General features: G+C 51.3%; 2 protein-coding genes across 2 annotated transcripts; one reads left to right on the top strand and one right to left on the bottom strand.

The window, feature by feature from the left end:
- LOC134411389 (protein RCC2-like) lies at positions 1-10,698 on the top strand. The gene is made up of 14 exons (XM_063145155.1): positions 1-227; positions 1,846-1,975; positions 2,565-2,851; positions 3,512-3,605; positions 3,891-4,034; positions 4,952-5,083; positions 5,544-5,632; positions 6,280-6,394; positions 6,519-6,685; positions 7,309-7,489; positions 8,420-8,525; positions 9,680-9,752; positions 10,169-10,246; positions 10,563-10,698. The coding sequence occupies exons 1-14, from the start codon at positions 120-122 to the stop codon at positions 10,665-10,667; spliced, it is 1,809 nt and encodes a 602-aa protein (XP_063001225.1). The 5' UTR covers positions 1-119; the 3' UTR covers positions 10,668-10,698.
- Positions 10,699-11,022: 324 nt separating this feature from the next.
- On the bottom strand, positions 11,023-17,551 carry LOC134411539 (proproteinase E-like). Its single transcript, XM_063145392.1, has 8 exons — positions 17,512-17,551; positions 16,492-16,577; positions 15,428-15,525; positions 14,406-14,540; positions 13,583-13,719; positions 12,825-12,967; positions 11,659-11,811; positions 11,023-11,091 (listed from the first exon to the last, which is right to left on the bottom strand). The coding sequence occupies exons 1-8, from the start codon at positions 17,549-17,551 to the stop codon at positions 11,074-11,076; spliced, it is 810 nt and encodes a 269-aa protein (XP_063001462.1). The 3' UTR covers positions 11,023-11,073.
- Positions 17,552-23,246: the final 5,695 nt, after the last annotated feature.

Here is a 23,246-nt window from a genome sequence, read left to right as displayed (position 1 = left end):
ACGTCTTCAGCCGGCTCCAGAAGCTTTGCCACCGATGGCTGAAAGCGGACCGGCACAGCAAGGAGCAGATCCTGGAGCTGCTGATCCTGGAACAGTTCCTGGCCGTCCTGCCCCCAGAAATGCAGAGCTGGGTCAGGGAACATGGCCCAGAGACCTGTTCCCAGGCGGTGGCCCTGGCTGAGGATTTCCTGCAGAGGCAGCGACCAGACGAGAGCTGGAAAGAACAGGTGAGAAAAGCAAGGTTACCGTTTGTCATGGTAAGACTCCGTAAGTCACAAGTGACAGGAAGCCAGATTCCGGCTGGACATCAGGAAAAACTTCCTGACTGTTAGAGCAGTACGACAATGGAATCAGTTGCCTAGGGAGGTGGTGGGCTCTCCCACATTAGAGGCAGCTGGACAACCCTCTGTTAGGGGTGCTTTAGGGTGGATTCCGGCATTGAGTAGGGGGTTGGACTAGATGGCCTTAGAGACCCCTTCCAACTCTACTATTCTATGATTCTACATGATACTTGAGGGAGCACATCTCCCTAGGTATGCCTGCCTGAGATTTGAGATCCGTTGGAGGAGCCCTCCTCTGCGTCTCGCTAACACGAGTGGTACATTATAGTGAGACATGGGAGAGGGCTTTCTCCGTTGTGGCCCCCCAGTTATGGAATAATAATAGTAATATAATATATTTATTTCTTACCCACCTCTCCCTTTGGATCGAGGCGGGGAACAACGTTAGTACAACAAATCAACACATCTTAAAAATGCTTGATTTCACATTCATCTGGGTAGGCCTGCCGGAAAAGGCTAGTCTTCAAACCTCTCTTAAGTTCAGAGAGTTAATTTTACGATTTTCCTCCGGCAGGCCGTTCCACAACCTGGGGGCCACAGAAGAAAAGGTCTTCTGTAGGCGTCATTGCCTCTGTATGCACCTATGGTGCATACAGAGGCAAGCGTATATCTAAAAGCATCTTAGCATAACCAGCCATAACCATAAGACAAATCTAGGACTTGATTAAAACACATAGTATTTTGCCTGAGAAAAGGCAAAAGTCCTAACTGGTGCCAAAAAGATAACAATGTGAGCGCCAGGCGGGCCTCGTCATGGAGATCATTCCGTAACCGGAGGGGGGGTCACCACCGAGAAGACCCCTTTCTCTTGTTCTTGCTTTCTGAGGCTCCCTCACAGGGGGCACCTAGAGAAGGACCCTAATACTGAGTATAATATACAGGTAGGTTCATGTCAGGAGAGGCGCTCTGTCAGGTACTGCGGTTCAGGAATAATGGAAACAAGGGACTCTTCTTTTCCAGTGGAATTTTGGGATGCTTTTAGGATGTTTTTTTTAGGCAGTTTTAACAATGAATACGATGTTTTTAATCAGTATTTTATGCTTACGGTTGTTACCCGCTTTGATCAAAATGGAGAGGCAGGTAAGAAATATTTTTATTATTATTGTTGTTGTTGTTATTATATTTTTATTAATAATTAATTAAATAGACCCGGTTTCATACAGGTTGGTTAGTTTATAGAGTGAAGCCTTCGAGTAAACTTTCCAGCTGCCTGTGACTGAAAATGATATTGCGAGCTTCAAAAACATGGGGCACAAATAAATCGAAACTGATAAATGCATTTTGAAGGCCAATTCACCCCAAGGTGTGCCACATTGGGGACTCTTTCATGGGCCCCAACGGAGGTGACCCAAGGCTGGCATGGCTCCCACCGGTGCCACGTTGAGCACCCCTGATATAAACCATGGCTTAAGCATCACATGCGATCTCACCCTCTGCGTCTGAAGTTGCTGCCACGTTCGGCACAATCCGCTTCTCTTTCCACTTCCGAATCCTGCCCTTTCAGGAGCTCGCGCCCATTGATTTGGTGGCTCTGGATTCCTCCGAGGAAGAAGAGTCTCCGCCGAGCGCCGAGTGGAGGCAGGGTTACAGAGAGGCCGAAAGGGGGTCTGACAGTGGAGGCGCCAGCACCCTGGGTAAGCGTAGCCTCGTTCTGCTTCTATTTCTTCTCGTTTTTGAAATAAGTACCCACTTCTCTTCAACGTTGTGGCCCCATTAACCGCTTTCTCATCTGACCCCCATGATCATAGAATCATAGAATCATAGAATAGCAGAGTTGGAAGGGGCCTATGAGGCCATCGAGTCCAACCCCCTGCTCAATGCAGGAATCTACCCGAAAGCATCCCTGACAGAGGGTTCTCCAGCTGCCTCTTGAAGGCCTCTAGTGTGGGAGAGCCCACCACCTCCCTAGGTAACTGATTCCATTGTCACACTGCTCTAACAGTCAGGAAGTTTTTCCTGATGTCCAGCCGGAATCTGGCTTCCTGTCACTTGAGCCCGTTCTTCCGTGTCCTGCACTCTGGGAGGATCGAGAAGAGATCCTGGCCCTCCTCTGTGTGACAACCTTTCAAGGATTTGAAGAGTGCTCTCATGTCTCCCCTCCATCTTCTCTTCTCCAGGCTAAACATGCCCAGTTCTCTCAGTTTCTCTCATCTCTCTCTCTCTCTCTCTCTCTCTCTCCTTCCTCTTTTCCTTACTTTATTCTCTTTTCTTTTCCATTCACAGGCAGGAAGGAAAAAGCAAGACCAATGAGGAGAATGATGCCCAGGCGGAAGGCAGCGTTGGCCTCTTCCACGGTCTGGGACGGTGCCAGCTCGGGCAACGGGACCAGCTCGGCTCGGAAACGGACCGGCTCGGCTCGGGGGTCCGCCGCTCCCGCCAAGAAGAAGAACCGTGACGGAGGCAGCAGCAGCAGCAGCGGGGATGAGTGGGACCGGCAGGCCCGCCAGAACCAGCAGGGCCCCCAGGCTGCCATGGTGGTCAGCGAGCCGGAGCACAGCAAGGAGCGCATTGTAAGGGGGGGGGATACCCGTCCTTTTGTGTGTTTGGGGGGGTGCTTATATGAGCCGGGGAGAGGGTCTGCATTGCAGGGGTATCCTAGCTGAGCCCCCTCCCATTTGAGAGGAAGGTATCCTCTTTGTGGTGGGAAAGAGGGTGAGGCATGGCTTCTTTAGGGGTGGGGAAAGGTATTCGGGGGGGGGCATTCGTTGAGGAGGAACGGGCACAGAGTAAGGATGCGAGTTCCAATTCTGTTCAGGTGGGATTCATGATGGCTGAGCTCCCCCCACCCCCGGAGCAGGATACTGGACATAAGGGAGGGGGGTTTGAGATGGTGAGGGGGGGTCTGTTTCAGGGTATCCTAAAGCCTGAGGATTTTTTATTTTTTATCTATTCAAAGTGGCCTTTGGGCTGCCGTTAAGGGTGGGGCTCTCCATTTGGGGGGCTGGAGGAGGGGGGCTGATTTGCTGGGGGTGGCTGGTAAGAGGATGTGCAGGTCTGTTTGGGGTGTTTTTGGGGGGGCTGAGCCCCCCGCTTTGAGGGGGTGAAGGGAAGGAAGGAAGAGGGACCTCAGCCCCGTTCCTCGTTTGAGTCTTCCTGCAGCGGGAGCCAGGTGTGATTCTCTCTCCTCTCTCTCTTTCCCCCCATCCCTTTCTTCTCTCGATCCCTGATAGAAACTTGAAGGGTCCAAGTTCAAAGGTCAGCTTTTGATATTTGGAGCAACCAACTGGGACTTGATCGGCCGCAGAGAAGTTCCTAAGCAGCAAGGTAGGTGGGGCAGCACCAGCGTGGACCGTTTCCGGCTGAAATGACGGGCGTCTCTTGTCTGTGGGTGTGTTTTAAGCCGAGGGCAGGGCAAAACGCCAGCCTATTTTAGCTTAAAAGCTCTTCTGGACAGTCGCTGAGCCTTAGGAGAGGCAGTCCACCCTTTCAGATTGGGGGGAACATCTTCCCTGATGAAGAGATCTGCAGATCTCAAAAGCTTGCACCTTTTCCTGCCTCTGCTGAGTCTTGTCCCGTTTGACAAGTTCCGAACTCTTCTCCCCGCTGCAGCCGCGTACCGTAACCTGGGCCGGAACTTGCTGGGGCCCCACCGATACGGATGCCTCTCTGGGGTCCAGGTCCGGACGGTGGTTTCGGGGCCGTGTTCCGCTCACAGTCTCCTCATCACCACCGAGGGAAAGATCTGGAGCTGGGGTGAGTCTTTGCGTCCCTTGCAGTGGGGTGGGGGTGGGCATGAGTGTTGAGTTGCGAAGGGCGCGCCTTTGCGTGCGGGGAGTCCTGCGTTCAAAGGCCGGCCAGTGAAAGACCCTGGAGTGAAGCTGCCCATTGATGTAGACCATGTGGAGTCCATTGGCCGGACTGCTGTGATGTCATAGACTGTTCGACTGCATTCTAACTGCTCGGGGGAAACGGTCAGCAATAGGAGATTGAAGAGGATCAAAGCCTTTTCTTTTGTTAAGGGGGGGAAGAGTCCGTTTTGGCCAAGGGGGAAACCTTGCACAGGGCCTGAGAATAGGACGCGCTGCCTGCTTTTGGCAGGTGTGGGAAACTCTGGGTTCAAAGGAGTCGTTCAGTGTCTTGGGGGGGCATCAGAACTCCCCCCCTGCTTTGTCCGCAGTCTTTGGGGCAGGCGGCTTGTCCTTTCGCCGCACCTTCCGCGACGGCCATTTTGTGATGGAGCCCAGCAGTTTCTCAAATGGCTAAACATGACCACGGCCCAAAAAGGTTCTTCCCCAATCGAATGCGTTCAGGCCGCAAGACCCATCATCCCCATGCATTGGTCATGCCGGCTGGGGTTGGCGGGACTTGCAGTCCGACCTATTTCAAAGGCACCTGCTTGGGGACAGGCCGGAATTGCCTTCCCTAGTGTAAGTGGGGGCTTCAACGGTCTGCTGAGGCCATTCCGTGTGTCCACGTGCTTGCGGCGTGCAGGGGTGCCTTGGGGCTGGGAGGGGTGCCACCGTCCCCTGCGTGATCTTTCGGGAGAACCGGACACTCCCCGCCTGGCCGGCTCTCCCTGGGTGACCGGCAATTGCCGCCTGCATTGGCAGCCTCTGTGTGGCTTCGGCAGCCCCTTCGCTGCATCTGTGTGTGTGTTTGTGGCTCTCCAGGACGCAACGACAAAGGCCAACTGGGCCACGGAGACACCAAGCGGGTGGACGCCCCGAAGCCCATCGAAGTGCTCGGCAGCGAAGTGGTCGTTTCGGCAGCCTGCGGACGGAACCACACGCTGGCCCTGACGGGTACGGGGGGGGTCTGTGTGTGCATAACGCCCGTGGCATGCCTTCCCCTCGCCACGCCGTTGGCTGTGATGTCACAGAGCGCCGAAAAGCAGCGAAGCCATTTTGTGAAGCGAGAGTCGGTTTGGTCAGGAGGAAACCGTGAACAGGGCCTGAGACGAGGACTGGGCCAGCGGGGAGGCTGAGGGCCCAGAAGGCGGGATGGGCAGAGGGTCCCGTTGCAAGGCGGTCGGAGGAAGAGGGCTGTGTGCAGAGCAGAGGTCTGGGGAGAGAAGGGTCCGAGGGGGTGTTGGGTTCACGAAGCGGAGCAGCCACAGAGGAAGGGGCTCACCTGGGATGTGCCCTGAGGACAGGCCAGGGGATCGTGGCCCTCCGTCCCAAGAGCAGTGCGAGGCGGGGGGGCTTTGCGCCTGCTTCCCTGGGCCGGGATAACAGGGGAGCCGGTTCTGCCTTTGCGTTGCAGAGAGCGGCTCCGTCTTCGCCTTCGGAGGGAACAAGATGGGGCAGCTGGGCCTCGGCAACCAGAGGGACGCCGTCCCCAGCCCCACCCAGGTAGGCGCCCACCTTGCGTCTTCGTTGGGTCTTCCAGGGCCCTGCAGCCTCTTTCGGCCCGAGGGCCAGGTGCCGCTTCGGTGAAGCTTTGGAGGGAGGCGGAGCCAACAGGGAAAGAGGCGGGGCCAGGATACCCCCCAATACCAGCCTATTTTAACTTAAAAGCTCTCACTGGCAATATTTAAGCCTCAGGAGAGACATTCCGAACTTTCTTAGAACGAGGGTGGGAAAACTGCCCCGAAGCCGTGGAACCACCAATCGGTGGTCAGAGGGCGTGGCCAGAGGGGTGTAGGTGTGGCCAGAGGGGCATGGGTGTGGCCATCTGCGCAACCCCAAAGTCTGGATTGGCTGAGGTTCTCCTGGCTTTCTTTAAATATTAATATCATCTTCTTACGCCTCGAGATGTTCAGATATATCAGCCAGCTGTTGGAAAAGGCCGGTGTCCGTAAATGGTTTTGACCCCTCTTTCAAAGATTTCAAAACCAGGATGGCTATAAGGGCCAATTTAATTATATTAAAATGCAAGTGTCATCCTATTCACGGACACCTTTTAACTGCAGGACTTGCCTCCTTGGGCACGTAGCCTTCGAAAGGGGCGGGCGGGGGGTGTTTTTCAGTGCTCCCTCGAACGCTCTCCCCATCTTTAGATCATGTACAACGGGCAGCCCATCACCAAGATGGCGTGTGGCGCCGAGTTCAGCATGGTCATGGACTGCAAAGGGAACCTCTACTCGTTTGGGTGCCCAGAATACGGACAGCTGGGTAAGGCCTGGTTTCCTCTGCCGTCTCCTCGAGGCTGGGCTGCGTGCGAGGAGGGTGGGGGGAAGAGCGGAGGGTCTCCCTCGCAACCTCCATCTACCTTGGCTCTCTCTCTGTCCCACCACAGGACACAACTGCGACGGGAAGTTCATCAGCCAACACCGTACGATAGAGTACGACTGTGAGTTGGTTCCCCGGCGCGTCGCCATCTTCATCGAAAAGACCAAAGATGGCCAGATTCTGCCCGTCCCAAATGTCGTCGTGAGAGACGTGGCCTGCGGAGCAAATCACACGGTAAGGCCTGGACAAAGAATCACAGAAGGGTAGAGTTGGAAGGGGACTCGAAGGCCATCGAGTCCAACCCCCTGCTCAATGCAGGAATCCACCCTAAAACATCCCTGACAGAGGGTTGTCCAGCTGCCTCTTGAAGGCCTCGAGTGTGGGAGAGCCCACCACCTCCCTAGGCAATTGGTTCCATTGTCATACTGCTCTAACAGTCAGGAAGTTTTTCCTGCTGTCCAGCTGGAATCTGGCTTCCTGTAACTGGAGCCCATGATTCCGTGTCCTGCACTCTGGGAGGATCGAGAAGAGATCCCGGCTGTCCTCTGTGGGACAAGAGCCTTGAAGAGGGCTCTCATGTCTCCCCTCAGCCTTCTCTTCTCCAGGCTAAACCTTCCCAGTTCTTTCAGACTACTGCAATATCTATTTGTGAAGCTACCTTTGGAGAGTGTCCAGAAGTTTCAAAGGGTGTAAAATGTGGCAGAAAGGCTACCTTACTCCGAAAGTGTGTGTGTGCGCGTGTTGATGTCCCTGACAGGCAGGTACGAGAACCTAAGACCTTTGCATCCCTGTAAGACGAAGCAACTTCCTGTCCTGTAGTCCGGTTTTCTCACCTGGTCTCTCTCCTCTCCATGCAGCTTGTCTTGGACTCTCAGAAACGCGTCTTCTCCTGGGGCTTCGGGGGCTACGGCCGGCTGGGCCACGCCGAGCAGAGAGACGAGATGGTGCCACGTCTAGTGAAGCTTTATGACTGCCTGGGCCATTGGCCGGCCCAGATCTACGCCGGTTACAGCTGCTCCTTTGCAGTCAACGAAGTAGGTAAGCCACCCACGCCATCCCTCGTGGCTTTTTAAAATTATTGCATTTATATCCTGCCTTTTTTCCTGCAAGGAACCCGAGGCGGCATACATAATCCTCCTCCTCTCCACTTTATCTTCACAACAACAACCCTGTGAGGTGGGTTGGCCTGAGATTCTGTGACTGGCCCAGACACCCAGTGGGTTTCCATGGCCGAGTGAGGACTAGAACCCGGATCTCCCGACTCCCAGTCCAACACTCTAGCCACTACGCCACGCTGTTGAACAATAAGACTATAGTTCTAACAATTATATAGTCAGAAACCTTTTATTGAGTATATACAAGAACAGCAAAAGGATGACTTATTTGTTTGTGGGTTTTATATATAGCCTGTTCCTTTTCCCTTGGTATATATACATTAGCTTGTTGTTATGAAATTCGTACCTGGCAATATAGAAACAACAGATGTTTGCCGTTTGACATGAAGATCGCTTTAAATGAAATATAGCCTATGTATTGTGTTTATTTTTCTCGATGTATGTGTGGTGTAGTAATTTGTAATGTTTGTAGTGGGTTTTTTTTCCCCTTATGTGTCTGTTTTTTGTGGAAAATAAATAAAAGTATGAGTTGGAAAAAACACAAAATTATATAGTCATAGTTTTCATCACGGAAACTGCTGCCCAGCTAATCTCACTGGACAGAATCACAGAATCGTAGAGTTGGAAGGGGCCCATAAGGCCATCAAGTCCAACCCCCTGCTCAAGTCCTTCTAGCGTTTTTGAGAGAGCGTGCTTAATATCTCCCTCTTGCTAGCCGAGACGATCAGGACAGTCGAATGTCTTTAAATGTGTGCAGCGTTTCCCTGTTGGGAGTCCAGAGAGAACAGATTGCTCCAGCAAGTGAGCCAAGGTGGGTTTTCCCCCCCTCCCTCCTTTTGCTGCATCTTTTCAGGTGGCCTCTTTTTCTGGGGGGCAACCAAAACATCTCGAGAATCGACGATGTACCCCAAAACTGTGCAGGACCTATGTGGCTGGAAAATCCGAAGTCTAGCTTGCGGGTAAGAAATGGTGATCATATTTGTTTTTAAAAATAACAGCAGGGTGGGTGGAATACAGTGAGAAAGGAAACTGCCCTTTGCCAACTGTCCCTTGAAAAAGGAAGCTGGCTTCTCCGCAGAACTCCAGAGTTAAGCAAGCAGAGGGGGGATGCGTTGGCATCCGAAGGTTTTGCACTACGCGCAGCTGAATTCTCTTCTGATTCAAAAACCTGAAGTTTTGCCGTGCCTCTGAAAGCTACCAAAATTGCTTAAATGCCCCCGGGGCCTTCTCTTTCTCCCTTTACAGCCTTTTAAAATAATTATTACTCATAGGTTTGGGGTCCTCCTAATGACCCCTCCATGTCCTTTTTCTTAACGATTTTATTCCATCCTGGATCTGTGTGCTGGAACTTCTACCTTTACACACACCCCTCCCCCCAAAAAAAGCTCAGGGCTCAATATCTTTATATCTCCCCTCCCACCCTCTCTCTTTTAAGAGAGATATTTCCTGTTCTGATTAGCTTGGAGGTCCCTTTAGAGGTCTTGTTTTTGTCCTGGGGATTTCTTTTGACTGTCTGCTAATGGGTTTACTTTGTGCAGGTTAAGTGGAGTGTTTGGGAAAGGAAGGAAGAACTGTAATCTATGCAATTTAGGGGGGGGGGATTTCAAGTTTCCAGGCCTTTGAGGGCTTTTTTTAATATATATATGGAAGCGGCATCCACCCCTACTGCCTCTCCCATAAGAAAATGTCCTTCCCACTTGTTTGAAAGACTTACATCCTGCCTTTCTACTCAACGGTATTCGAAGCGGCTTGCATAAGAAAGGTGACAGTGAGGTGTAGAGGCTGTAAGGTTGCTTAAATGACAATACCAACAGTTCAGTTCCACTGAAAACTGGTGCCTAAAGGATGTTTAATATAGGCCCTTGCTGGATGTGTTTGGGGAAGGTGTCCCTCGAATGGTGAGCCACCACAGAGAAGGCCCTGTTTCCGAAAGGCTGTCTTCCGGAAGTGGGGGAGCCTCAGGTGAAGATCGTCCACACAAGTGGGCAGGCTCAGGTGGGGTGGAGGAGACCTTCCTTCAGAGGGAACGGGGCCGGCTGTGTTGGGAGAGCCCAGTTCGCCCGGGGGGAGCTGCCCCTGGGCTCTCTGAAGCATAACCTCCTTCCTGTTTCAGGAAGACCAGTATTATAGTGGCTGCAGATGAGAGCACAATCAGTTGGGGACCGTGTCCGACCTTTGGAGAACTGGTAAGGAGGTAGATGGAGCGGCGGTGATCATCCGGAGTCCGGGAGCATTGCAGAAGCGGTGGGCACGCTCACAAGGATGCCAGTCCTGGCGTCCTCGGCCAGGAGTTGCCGTGGGATCCTTGGGGACCGTATCAAAGCCTATGCAAAGATCAGTGCACAGAAGCGCAGGTTGGGGGGAGTGACGGGTGGGATGGCCAGCAGCTGGGGAGCATGGGTGGGAGGGTGTCCTGCTTTGTGGGTCCCTGGTGGGCAGCCGGTGCTGGACTAGACGGACCCTTGGTCTGATCCAGCCTCAGGGCTCTCGTGACGTCCTTGGGAGGCTCTGAACTGGCGTCTTCTGTCCCGGACGCTTGCACGGACGGTCTCTCTCGGCCCCGATCCGGAGTCGGGCTGAACCCGGCCCCTTGTTTTCCCAGGGCTACGGAGACCACAAGCCCAAGTCCTCGACCACAGCTCAAGAAGTGAAGATCTTGGACGGGATCTACACGGAGCAGGTAAGAGCGGGAGGGGGGGGAGGGCGCTCTCTTTCCGGGGAAAGGGGACCCCGCTGAGCACCCCTCATTTCCAGAAGGGCTTCCGAAGCGGTGGCTTCGTCCGGGCTCAAAACAGATGCCCTGAAGACTAGCGGGAGCTGGGCCTTGTCCGGCCGGGGACCCGGTTCCATTCCAAGGTAGCCTTCAGGGGCCACCTTCCTGTGCTGGGCGGAGGCCATGGCAAAAGAGCCGCCTGTTTGTGGGGAAGGAAGCTGGGCTCCCCTCCTCCCCCCCACCCTGAACGGCCACTCAAAGGGGCCTGCTGTCGTCCGTCCAGGTGGCCATGGGCTACGCCCACTCCCTGGCGATCGCCCGTGACGAGAGCGACACCGAGAAGGAGAGGCTGAAGAAGCTGCCAGAATACAACCCGCGCACGCTCTGACGCTGGGCAGGCGCCCTCCTCCTCCTCCTCCTCCTCCTCCACCATCCTGACACACACGTGGTCATTTAAAACATTTTATCCTGCTCGTCAGCCAAAAAAAGACTCCCCAATGGGCTGGTAATCTAAAAGACATGGCTAAAAAGGAGCAGTGATTGCGGAGGGAAGAGGAAGAAAGCAAACTCTGGCACTAGTTATTAGCTGCCTCCATACATTGAACAAACCCTGACACTGAGGGGTAAATTGCCTTTGCCATGACCCCTAATATTTTGGCCATCTGTGAATAATGAGGAGAGGAGGAGCGAAGGAACCACTGCAAAAGAAGACGAGACGCGATAGCCAGGAAATGTTTTATTGTTCTTGGGACAGGCAGAGAGTCCCGTCAGGGTGGAGGAGTTGCAGCATCGCATTAATGGGTGGCCATGGTCTGCAAAGCAAAACCAGAGTGACACTGTTAGCGAGCGGGCAAAGAGAACAGAAATCTACAGCCCCGTCTTTGCCTCCATCCCACCACGACATTCGCAGAAATCTGACCCTGAGGATCCACCATGCATCTTAGTAACAAGCTGAGCCAGGGTGGAATGAGGCGTGTTATAAGTACTTGTATTAAAATATCATCTGTGTTTAAAACATTATCTGCTTGATTATCCAGGGCCACTTTTTAAATGAATCAAACAGGTTTTTAAGCGATTCAGCGATTGAATGTTTCAGCCCTCGTTGCCTCTTCAGCCCTGGAAACTGAGTAGGATGTTCTGTGTGCAAAGAGGACAGGGAGTCCTGCTCTTATATGAGGAAACCCCTCTCCCTCCAACCCACCCGCTCACCTGAATTAACAGGAGAGACCCGATTTTCCATCAGTGAGAGGGGCCAGGCCGTTGCAAGGGGTTGGACTTGATGGCCTTATAGGCCCCTTCCAACTCTACTATTCTATGATTCTATGGAGCTTGGGGGGCTTGTGCCCCCATAAACAGGCAGGAGGCAAAAAGGACAATACCTCTTCAATCCAGGAGTTGAAAGCGGAGACGCGGGTGAAGACGGTGGGTTTCTTCAGGGTGTCACACCCACAGCCACAGACAAAGCTGGTAACCCCATGGACGTACCACCTCCCATCCGAAGCTTGGCAATTGAGGGGGCCTCCAGAGTCACCCTGAAATCATATCGATCATTTAGAAAGTGCTTCAAAAGCTAGGTGCTGTGTAACAAAAGGAACACTTGTGTTTGAGAACCCCTCAACTTCACTCCTTTATGGATTTTTGTTGTTTATTCGTTCAGTCGCTTCCAACTCTTCGTGACTTCATGGACCAGCCCACGCCAGAGCTTTCTGTCAGCCTTTATGGAGGATATCTACTGCTTTTTAATGCTCTTGATGAGAAAAGAGTTACCTAGAAAATTCAAGGCCACAATAAATCTTCTCAAAAAGACATTTTTCCTGATGTCAATTTCCTGATGTCAATTTCCATGGTTTCTCATTTGGGCTTTGTCTTCTAGGGGATAGGTTGGGTTGCTGGCCATGGGTTTTTTTTTTAACTCTCAACCCAAAAGAAGTCAATAGCAGAAGCACAGACATGTGGAAGAAGTCCTTCAAAGAATCAGAACAGAAGAGTGAGAGGCTCAACCCTTTGCTGTCTGGTCAATATACATGGATCGGCGTAGTGGTGGAGAAAAAGATACTGGTCTAGGGAGGGTCTTCTGGTCTTCTACACTCCTACATCATCTTGAGCTGGGGATTGTTCACTGGTGGGAATTGGCGTAGGGTGCAAATGTAGAAATAATAACTAACATGTGAAAGGCAGTGCAATACGTCTCACGGCCGTAGGGAAAACAAGGACCAGGTGACCCCTGTGTACCTACTCAGTGTGCGGTCCAGGTGCTAAATATTGACATGCAACTTCAAGGCTTCTGCTGTCCCAACTCAGGGTTCTTTCTCTTTAATCTGGACTAGGACTGGAGTGTCCTCTGTAAGTTAGGACCCCTGGCCACCCTAAATTGGAGGTGCTTCAAATTTTATTCAGCAGACCACGTTCCGTGGTCGCCCATTTACGAATGGCACATTCCGGCTTGTGTTCAGCTTCCTCCGATTTTCTCTGCCTCCTCAGCCAGTGCCGTGAGCATCTATATCTCAGCCCCAATGCGGTCTCCGTCTCCTCTTTGATTACTCACACTGCAGCCGGCCCGGTAGCCCCAACCGGCACAAATCATGGTCTCCTTCACGGTGAGTCCCCACCAGTCGAGTCGGGAGCAGTGTTCATAGTCCACCGTCGGGAGCAGGGCCTGCTGCAGCTTGTCCAGGACCGGTCCGCCGACTGAAAGGGAAGGAGCGAGGTGAGCCTGTTCTTCTGTTGGCCAGCATCATCACCCAACACGTGCCCCCCCCCCCCGGTGCCTCCCCGGGAACAGAAACCCTTGGCTCCTAACAAATTCCTTTAAATACCTCTAAAGCTGCCCGTTGCCTAACAATGAGCATCCGGCAACAATAAGCCAGTAGGGCCAAAATGGTGGCAGGCCTAGAGGCAAAAGTCCGTGTTGCTGAAGGCCAACAGCCCAAAGAGGAATCCAAGCCACTCTTTCCTTCTTCCTCTTCACGTTTTAAACTGAAACGCATGCCACGTTGCCATGGCCGCGTCTGGTTCACATGATAAAGTATGGGCTGTAATAATTTGTATTTTAAGGCTACGTATTATATTCCCGCGCCACTCCACTTCTGAGAGACCTTGACTCCACCTCCACACCCTGCGTAGAGTCACACCATCACCACCACCATCATCATCATCATCATCATCATTTATTTCTTACCCGCCTCTCCCTCTGGATCGAGGCGGCGTACAACACCGATACAAAACACCATAAAACGCATATAATTGATGAAAAACATATAAATCTAATACATTATTATAAGGCCCCTTCAAAGGCATACATACAGTAAAGGCTCCCCCAGCCGCTGATGTAGCATGGATAGACATTCTGGAGAGCCTTTCCTGAGGGTGGGATGCATCCCAGTTGCACCTTATCGTTTAGCTCTGCACTGTGAGGCAGCTTGATCAGGGCGATGTCATTCCTGGAAGAGAAGGAGGACAAGGGATCACAGCCCACGGTGAATGAGAAGACCTCTTATTGCCCGCTAGGGAGACCTGGCCTCCATCCTCCGTGCCGTGGTGGCCTCCAAATTAGACAAAACCCTTGAAGAGGGTTCCGAAAGTTTCATTGAGCAGGGGGTTGGACTCAATGGCCTTGTGGGCCCCTTCCAACTCTGCTATTCTATGATCTGGTATGAATCAGCTCGGCCCGAAACGCCACAACAGATATTTGGCTCGTCCACCCCGCCTTTGGCCCTGCGCTTTCCCTGGTCTTGGATCCATCCCCAACATCGGCCGTTCGCTTAACCGGAAGCGAGGCCACCACTGACAGATGGAGAAAACAACTGGGGGGAAATCACGGTAAAACAGCCCCGTGAAAAAGTGCAGTTTGGGAGGTAAAAAGCCTGATGTTGTTGTGAGTTGGGGGCTGCATCATATAAACGACGCAGTGCCACCGTGTAGCCACAATGGGGCAAATCAGCCACGTAGGCAGCCCCCAAACCCCATGCGGGGGTCATTCTCTCCACCCCACGTGGAATCTCAACCTCAGCTGAAGAACGTATGGCCCCTTTCGACGCCCTTCGATAGAGATCTCACTCAACATGGTGATTTGGAGAAGGGATGGGTGTGGGCCCCTCTCCTTGGGGGTGGGTGGGGCTGCACTCACCCGCAAGGCACACAACTCTCATTCCAGCCAGGGTGCACGAAGATGTCGCCTGGGTTCACAGGGATGTGCTGCTCAGGACCTTCCGCCCTGATCAAGTCGTATTCGCCCAGTACCACTCTGTACTGGAAGCCTTTCCTGATTGTGGGGGAAAAGCGGCAGTCATAGTAGAGAGAGTTGGGCTGGGGGGCAGTGAAAAGTGGAGATTCCCATGGCCCTCTCCCACCCCCTAACACCATCATTTCACTTCTGAAATGAGAGGTTCTATTTGGGTGTGGGTGGGTGTATGTTAAAACCATATGTTATTTTGCTGGTCTGTGACCGTAATAAAGAACAATGAATGAAAAAAATATATGCCTGCCCGGACCTTAAGATCATCCACAGGGGTCCTTCTTCGCGAGCCCCTGCCAAAGGAAGTGAGGCAGGTGGCTACTAGGAGCAGGGCCTTCTCCGCTGTGGCACCCCGGCTGTGGAACGAGCTCCCCAGAGAGGTCCACCCGGCGCCTACACTGTACTCCTTCGGTCGCCAGCTGAAGACCTTTTTATTTTCTCAGTATTTTAACACCTAATTTAACTTAAATTTAAACCTTGTTTTAATTCCGTATTTGAACCTATATCAATTTTTTGCTGTGTGGTTTCCCTCACCCCCCGGTTGTGCTTTTTATATTGTATTTCGTATGTGTGTTTTAAATTTGTTGGTTGTTTTTATGCTCTTCATGGTTTTAATTTTTGTGAACCGCCCAGAGAGCTTCGGCTATTGGGCGGTATAAAAATGTAATAAATAAATAAATAAATAAAAATGCCCTCTGATGCTGAATGCCTGATCCCGTATTCCCTTTACTGGATATTTATGTGTTGAAGCAAAACCTGGAGTCAGCCTGAACGGCCCCCGGGCTCCTCCCGTTCTAGCTGGAACCCAAAGATTCAGGTTCTGGAAATTCAGGTCTCCTCCTCTGCCACCACCGCTACAGGAGATGAACGTCCCTTTGGGTGCTTGAACCCATATCTTCAGACAGCGGACTTACACGATGCCATGTGCGGCGGTCATGACCCAGTTGGGGGCAATGAGGGTCCCCCCACAGTAGTGAGCGTACCCGTCTCCTCTCTGGTACTGTAAGGAGACCTGTGGGAGGCAGAACGGACAAAGCACTGTTAGTGGACTGCACAGCAGTGTTCTCTGCCGAAAAGCACATTCCAGGCTCTCTCCCGTGCGTTTCTGTAGCCTCGAAGGCGCTAGACAGTGACTCACAAAGCAACTGTGTGGCTCATAAGAAAAACCTTGCTGGGTCAGACCTAAAGTCCAACGTCTTGTTTCCGAGAGTGGCCAGATGACACCTCCGTGAAGCCCACAAGCAGGACAAGTTAAAGGAAGTTAAAGGGCTCAAGTTAAAGGAAGCCAGATTCCAGCTGGACATCAGGAAAAACTTCCTGACTGTGAGAGCAGTATGACAATGGAACCAGTGACCTAGGGAGGTTGTGGGCTCTCCCACGCTAGAGGCCTTCAAGAGGCAGCTGGACAACCCTCTGTCAGGGATGCTTTAGGGTGGATTCCTGCATGGAGCAGGGGGTTGGACTCGACGGCGTTGTAGGCCCCTTCCAACTCTGCTATTCTATGATTCTGTGATTCTATGACATGGGGGACATGGTCCCCTTCATCTCTTCTTCCCCAGCAATGGGGACATAAAGCTTCTATTTTTCTCTAACACCATTCACACACGCACACACACACACACGAATTTGCTCTTTTAAAACCATTGAAGTTAGTGCCCATCAATTCATCTTTGGTTGCAAATTCCATAAATTAATGCTTTAAAAAAAAAAAAAAAGGAGTAAATTTGGGTCTTTCCTTGTAGGGAAAGACACACTTCTCAACTTCTCTGGTTGTCCTTTAATATTGTATTTTATATCACGTTTTTATACTGTTTGTTTTATACTTTGAATGGTTTTAATTTTTGTGAAAAGCCCAGAGGGCTTTGGCTATTGGGTGGTATAAAAAAATATGCAATAAATAAATAAATAAATAAATAAATAAATAAATTCTCCTTTTTTTTTGAGCCAGGTCAAGAAAACGACTGTAGAGTTCACTTACTTGCCAGGGCCAACTGTAAGGGATTGCGTCCTCCCCGTTCGCCACCCTCGTCAATGGGGAGTAGGTGGGCTGTCCGCAGCCATGAGCTGACGAGAAAAAAGCGATACGGTGTCTAACCGGCACGGCACGGCCACCCAACCCCTCCTGGTGGCCAGGGGCTTGTGAAACAGTGCATTTGTTTCACTGCAGACCCCAGTGAAAGGGTGGGGAGACAGACCCCAGGTGTCAAAGCTGCTCACACTCCCCAGGATCGCCCGCCAGACGGTGAACACAACCCAGGGTCGTCGTCCCTGTTCCCTGATCCCCTATCAGCTCTGCAGCCCCTTTTAAGAAGGGAGAGCCATTTCCACCATCTCTCACAGCCTCGTTCCACAGCTGAGTCATCAAACTCTCTTGACTCGGACCCAAAGATGATGTGTTCCCGCCCCACATTGCCTCAAGCCGCTCCTGAGTAAGACCCATTGGTCTTCTGAACTTTGGGTGCTTCCAGACAAGCTATTTCTTGTGCAATCGCCCAGCCTCAAACACAGAATTAAACATCGGCGTCTCCCACGCTTTCCCTGTCTTCCAAAGGAGGAAAAGACGGAACAGCTACAGTAGTGCGAGGAGCCGTACCTGTCCGGACGCACCTGCCGTCCTCCACTCAGCATCGTTCTTGCCCAAACCCACCCCACGATCCCCAATGCACTGCCCTAAAACTCCTGCCAAATCTGGAGGATCCAACAGAAGGCCTGGAGCTGCACTTCATATCTATCAGGAAGTGGTCCTTGGAGGAAGAGGGAGACACACACACCCGATTCCCAGACCTTATCCGGGACTAAGGAGCATTTAAGGAAGCCGAGATGGGACGGTCCACGTTTTGAGCAGGGCAGCAAACCCTACTGCTCTTTTGGACACAATCCACTTTGAGAGAGGAGGAGGAGGACCCAGTGAAGAAGATCACTGGGACCATGGTGGGATCAGATGGTTTGATGAGCTGGGCTGGACGTCTCGCAGGTTACACCCAGGACCGCGCTTTACCTTCGGCTGCCAGCAAAAGTGTGACAAGGATCGTCCACATTTCGGTGTGAAAGTTCGTCTCTGAATCTCATAGTGACACACAGCTCTAGGGCCTTTTTATATCCATCCCAAGCGGGGCGGCACGCAGCTATTGCATCATGTCCCAAGGACACCGTCCAGCCTTGGGTACGTACAGTCCCCTATTCATATCTCTCGTCTTAGGAGGCACACCTGGACAGCAAAGGGGTGGAAAGGCATGGATCAATAGCTGAGCACCTGCTTCCCAGGTGAAAAGTCCCAGGTTTTATCCTTGACATCTCCCAGTATGGCCGGGAAAGGCACACACTCACAACAGCCATGGAGGCTGAAGGTACACTGGAAAGCTTCTAGTCCAGATGCAGGCAACCTTTCTGAGTCCATGGACACATTGGGCCATCTGAGGAAGTATCCTAGGAGCCACCACAAAATAGCTGCCACAGGAGGCATAGCAAGTCCCAGAGCTCGATCACACCAGCCTTATAGTCTGCTGTCGCGGCGAATTGCTTGCAAAGGACTCACTTGATGTTGACGTTATAGTCTGCTGTCGAGGCGAAGGACTCCTATGACGCCGACCATGTCCTGCTGTGATTGCGGTTCTTCCCCGCCCCTCGTAGCGACGCATTTTGGTGCACGGAAAGCCCTTTCCTTCCAGTCATGCGAAAGCGCCCCGCTCAAACTGCAGCACGTATTTTCATCAATCGTTTTAAATTCGGTGTTCTGTGGGCGTGTTTTCAAGGGGTGGTATCGCTGACGAAAGAGAAGGGCGCGTTTTCAAGGGGTGGTATCGCTGACGAAAAAGAGGGGCGCGTTTTCAAGGGGTGGTATCAATGACGAAAGAAAGGGGCGTGGCTTGTCTCCAGCGGGTGCTTTTAACCGCTGATTTCAAATCCTTTCCTCCTGCTGCTGCTTCCTCCATCTTAACTCGTCCTTCTGAACTGTACTACCGCTGGATCGAGGGAAAGAAAAAGCAGACTGTGAAGGACAGGGGTGCAAATATGTGCCTTTAATTTTGCTGTTGCTATAGGGTTGAAAGATCTGCCCCTAGGGATGATCTATGGTCTATTGTTCAAATTGGCTGTGTCAGGCTTTGGTGGCTGCCAGCCAAGGTCATCCCTGCCTCGAGCCAGTCCAACTCCCACCGGCACCTGGAGATTATCAGGGCGGTGGACAAACTAACGGGATTCAGCTATGGGGAAAAGAGGTGGCCTGGCCCCTATGGGAGGGGGTGGGCTATAGCCCGGGAAGGGCACTGGTTGGTCTACCTAAGTCATGGGACAGGGGGTCCCAAAAGAGATAAAAAGCTCTATGAAGAAGGCCCTCCATCTTCCTTGGAGGTGCGCGCATATGTCAAGTGGGAAGGTCAGGTCCGTGGCAACCAGGAGGGGTTGTCCGGAGTTAGAAAAGGTTTTTTTATGTTTTAACGTGTGCGGGTATTCTGGAGAAGGCCGGCCGTTGTTTCGGCTGGGTGTGGGGACGTATGAATGCTTCTTGGGGTAATGGCTAAGTATTAGAGCTTTCTCTCACCTTCTTTCCTCATTCCCCTTTTCCACAGCTCCCTTCCCCCTACTCTCCCCTTTTTAAGAGGCTGTTTTACCGACTGAGGCCTTACGTGTCAGTTTTAGAGATTGCAATAAAATTGCTTTGGTCCCTAAATGTGTGTCTGTGTTTTATTCCCTTGAATATCTGGCTCATCCCGGTTGTGGACAAGGCAAGGAGGTGGGCTACTTGGGAGTTCAGGACGTTTGGTCCAGGAGCCTACCTTGCAGGGTTGTCAGGTGGACTCTGACTTCCGTTACACAGACAACTCTCATCCTGCTCACTCGCTCGCTGGGGGATGCAGAGACACCGACTGCAGGGGCTCGCGCGTTCGTCCGCCCGTGGTTCTTGCTGTCCCGACAGGGCGAAGGAGACGGCAAAGGAACGGCAGGCGATGTGATGTGATGCACCCCAGTTATCCAATAACCTGTAAACAACGGCCTTTGGAATCGGTTACTGGGGAAATACATTTATTTTCTCGTGGTGGGAGAGAAATGGAACATTGTTCAGAAACTGGGTTTGTGGGGAGATGGCATGGGGGGGTTACACAAACGGGGGAAACGGGGCAGGAAAGTCATAGAACTGGGGCACAACTGAACGGAAAGTAATTATGCTTATAACTTTGGGTGGTAAAAAAGGTTACTCTATAATGAACATTTGTATATATATACTGGAAATAAAAATAATTTGAAAACAACAACTGGGGCACAACCATACAGACACGGGGGAAGAGAGAGAGAAATGTTGGAGTAAATTGTCTTGAAAGGTACAAACAGGGCAGCCCATTTACTAACAGGGACTGGCCGGCGAGATCACATTACGCCAGTCCTTTTACAACTTCATTGGCTGCCAGTCCAGGTCCCGGCTGATTCAAAGTGCTGGTATTAACATTCAAAGCCCTAAATGGCTGGGACCAGGTTATTTGAAGGAACGCCTCCTCCCATGTGTGCCTGCCCGGACCTTAAGATCATCCACAGGGGCCCTTCTCCGTGAGCCCCTGCCAAAGGAAGTGAGGCAGGTGGCTACTAGGAGCAGGGCCTTCTCTGCTGTGGCACCCCGGCTGTGGAATGAGCTCCGAAGACAGGTCCGCTTGCCGCCTACACTGTAGTCTTTTTGTCGCCAACTGAAGACCTTTTTATTCTCTCAGTATTTTAACACTTAATTTTAACTTAAATTTCAATTTTACTGTTCTAACTCTGTATTTTAATCGATTTTGCTGTGTGGTTTTATCCTGGTTGTGCTTTTTATACTGTATTCTGTATTTGTATTTTTAACCTGTCGGTTGTTTTATTATGGTTTTAATTTTTGTGAACTGCCCAGAGAGCTTCGGCTATTGGTCGGTATAAAAATGTAATAAATAAATAAATAAATTAGGGTTTTGTGTACTGATAGCTCAAGGACGTGTCATGCGATCCACATGGATCAATGTTTCACACACCCTAAGAATAGGTAGACGCCGCTCTGTACTAGAGAGAAAGTGAGGCGAGGTGCAGTCGCGGAAGGATGCCAGTCCCCAGAACAAACCAGCAGCACGTAACTTTGATCCTGCTACTTCTACTTAGGCGTCTCAGAAGACGGCTGCATTTCCTGGAGATGGAAGTTACTCCTCCTAGCAGTGGAGAGAGGGCAACTCATTTGGAATTCTCCTAAGTGCACTGAGATATAGTAATGTCTTCATTTCAGAGCGCGAATCCAGAGGACTTCGGGGTGCAATATTCCGGCGGCGCCATTTGGATCGGTGCCTGCGTTCTTTGCCATGTCCGTAGTTCACTCAAGCGCCCACCCCGCTTCCCGAACTCCCTCCACTTATTCTTCACGCATTAATTAATGAGGCTGCGTGGTGAAGACCTTTACCAATTTTGCCCACTTCTGCTTATCTGCTTAAAAAACCTGTGCGGTTATTGCTTTCCGTTTTTCCGCTCCCCAACATTGCTGTTCTTTGTTCTGTTCTTGGGCAGAAGTTGTCCATCTGCAGGAAGTTTGGCTCAGTGCCTTCCTTGCTCTCGCGTTACGTTAAGTTGCAGCTAGTGCAAAATGCAGCAGCTAGACTGCTGGCGGGTACATCTTACAGAGACCACATAACACCGGTCTTAAAGGAGCTGCACTGGCTGCCTGTACGCTTCCGGTCGGAATTCAAGGTGTTGGTAATGACATTTAAAGCCCTAAACGGCTTGGGACCTCGATACTTGAGGGAGCGCCTCTCCTTATATATGCCTGCCTGAGACCTTAGATCTGTTGGAGGAGCCCTTCTCCGCATCCCACCAGCATAACACATTTGCTATGACGGGACAAGGGAGAGGGCTCTCTCTGTTGCGGCACCCCGACTGTGGAATGCCCTCCCCTTGGAGGCCCGATTGGCGCCAACGTTAATTGCATTTCGACGCCAAGTAAAAACATGGCTTTTTAACAAAGCCTTTGATGGTTTAACTCACTGGCACATTGTTTTAACTGTTTTTACTGCTTTTAAATTATACATCATTTTAACTTGGATCAGGGTTGAATTTGTTTTTAACTGTGCATATTTATTGTTTTATACTGTATGTTTTTATTTGTGTGCTGCTCTGAGATTGTAATGATATAGGGCGGGATATAAATGTTTAAAATAAATAAAATAAATAACATAGTCGTGCGCCATCATGGAGCAGCACTGTAAAGTTCAACCGACGACGGAGAAGAGGAGGATTGGGTCTCAGAAGACCCCCCACTCCACATCCATCGTCGTGTGGGGTTTGCAATGTTGAACGTTGTAAGCAACAGAGAGATTCCCAACCCAACGTGCAAATGTCACTCGGGGGGAGAGAAGAGAGGCTGTAACCATACGAGGTGAAACTGCTGTTTGGATATGGGATCATTGCCCCCAGGAGGGAGGAATCCATTTGAGTTGTCCAACTTCAAACAACCAATAAACATTAGGGGATGCACAAAGGAGATCAATGGGCGAGGCTGACCGGGGGGGGGGGGGGCGGGAAACAAGGTGTGGTGAGAGTGAATCTCAGCGAGGTAACAGAGAGGTGTGCACAGGTGTAAGTTTTGCAAGCTTACTTACGCTATGGAAATGAAGTGGGATAATTCGAGGGAGAAACCAGAACAAAAGTGTAGGTGGGATGAAGACCCCAGTGGATAATTCGTTGCTCTAAAGGCTGAGTACAAGGTGGAGCATGCCTGTTTACACTTCCCTGTGCCTGTTTGCATTCTCTTTCCCTCCTTATTGTTTACTACAACTTTATTAGATTGTAAGCCTATGCGGCAGGGTCTTGCTATTTACTGTGTAATCTGTACAGCACCATGTACATTGATGGTGCTATATAAATAAATAAATAATAATAATAATAACATTCCTTCTCATCCCACGATTCTTTTTTCTTCCTCATCTGCCAGCCAGCTCTCTCACCGATGCACACGATCACGAACACCACCTTGCCTACCCCCGATCTAGTCCAACTTCTTGTTCAAGGCAAGACGCAGGTATCGCCTCCCTTCCAGCTTCTGCTTAAATGACTCCAGCAAAGGAGAGCCCAGCACCTCCCGAGGCATCGTGAATGTTTTGAACAGCTGCAACCATCTGGGAAGTTCTCCTAAAGTTGAGCCAAAGTCTGCTTTCCTACAATTTCCACCCATTGGTTCCAGTTCTGCCCTCCAGAGCGACAAAGGACAAGAGACCGTGCATTGTAAGAGTTGCACACCTCTGGCACATGCACGCATTACTTTGCAAGTTTAAAAGACGAAAGGAGCCCATCCTGAAAGCAGGTTTCCTGACATACAAGAACCAGTTAATGAAGGCCATAGCCCAGGGGCATGTAGGCAGCCTGGTACTCTGAATTGCTTTGAACCAGGAGTGGGGAACCTCTTGGCTATGAACAGCTGTTGACCTTCATATGGAGGAGGGGGGGCGGGCAGCCGATGAACCAGAACCAAAGCAGGAAGAGTTTGCAGCATCATGGGACTGCTTTTCCTCTCTGTGCACCATTCAATCCCTTCTACAGCTCTCTGACGCCCTCACACCAAGCAGGATATAGCAGTATGAAAGTGGTCTCATGAAAGTGGTCTATGGCATGCGTCAACGGGCCCCAATAGTTGTCAGTGCACTTCAATACCGCTATAAAGCAGTCATGTGGCTCCTGCCTTTTATAGACCGCTTTCATACCGCTTTCATAGTGCAATATCCTCCTTGGTGTAGATCT

The sequence above is a fragment of the Elgaria multicarinata genome, chromosome 20, assembly GCF_023053635.1.
Source record: "Elgaria multicarinata webbii isolate HBS135686 ecotype San Diego chromosome 20, rElgMul1.1.pri, whole genome shotgun sequence".
NCBI lineage: Eukaryota > Metazoa > Chordata > Lepidosauria > Squamata > Anguidae > Elgaria > Elgaria multicarinata.
This window is presented reverse-complemented; position numbering and strand designations above follow the sequence as displayed.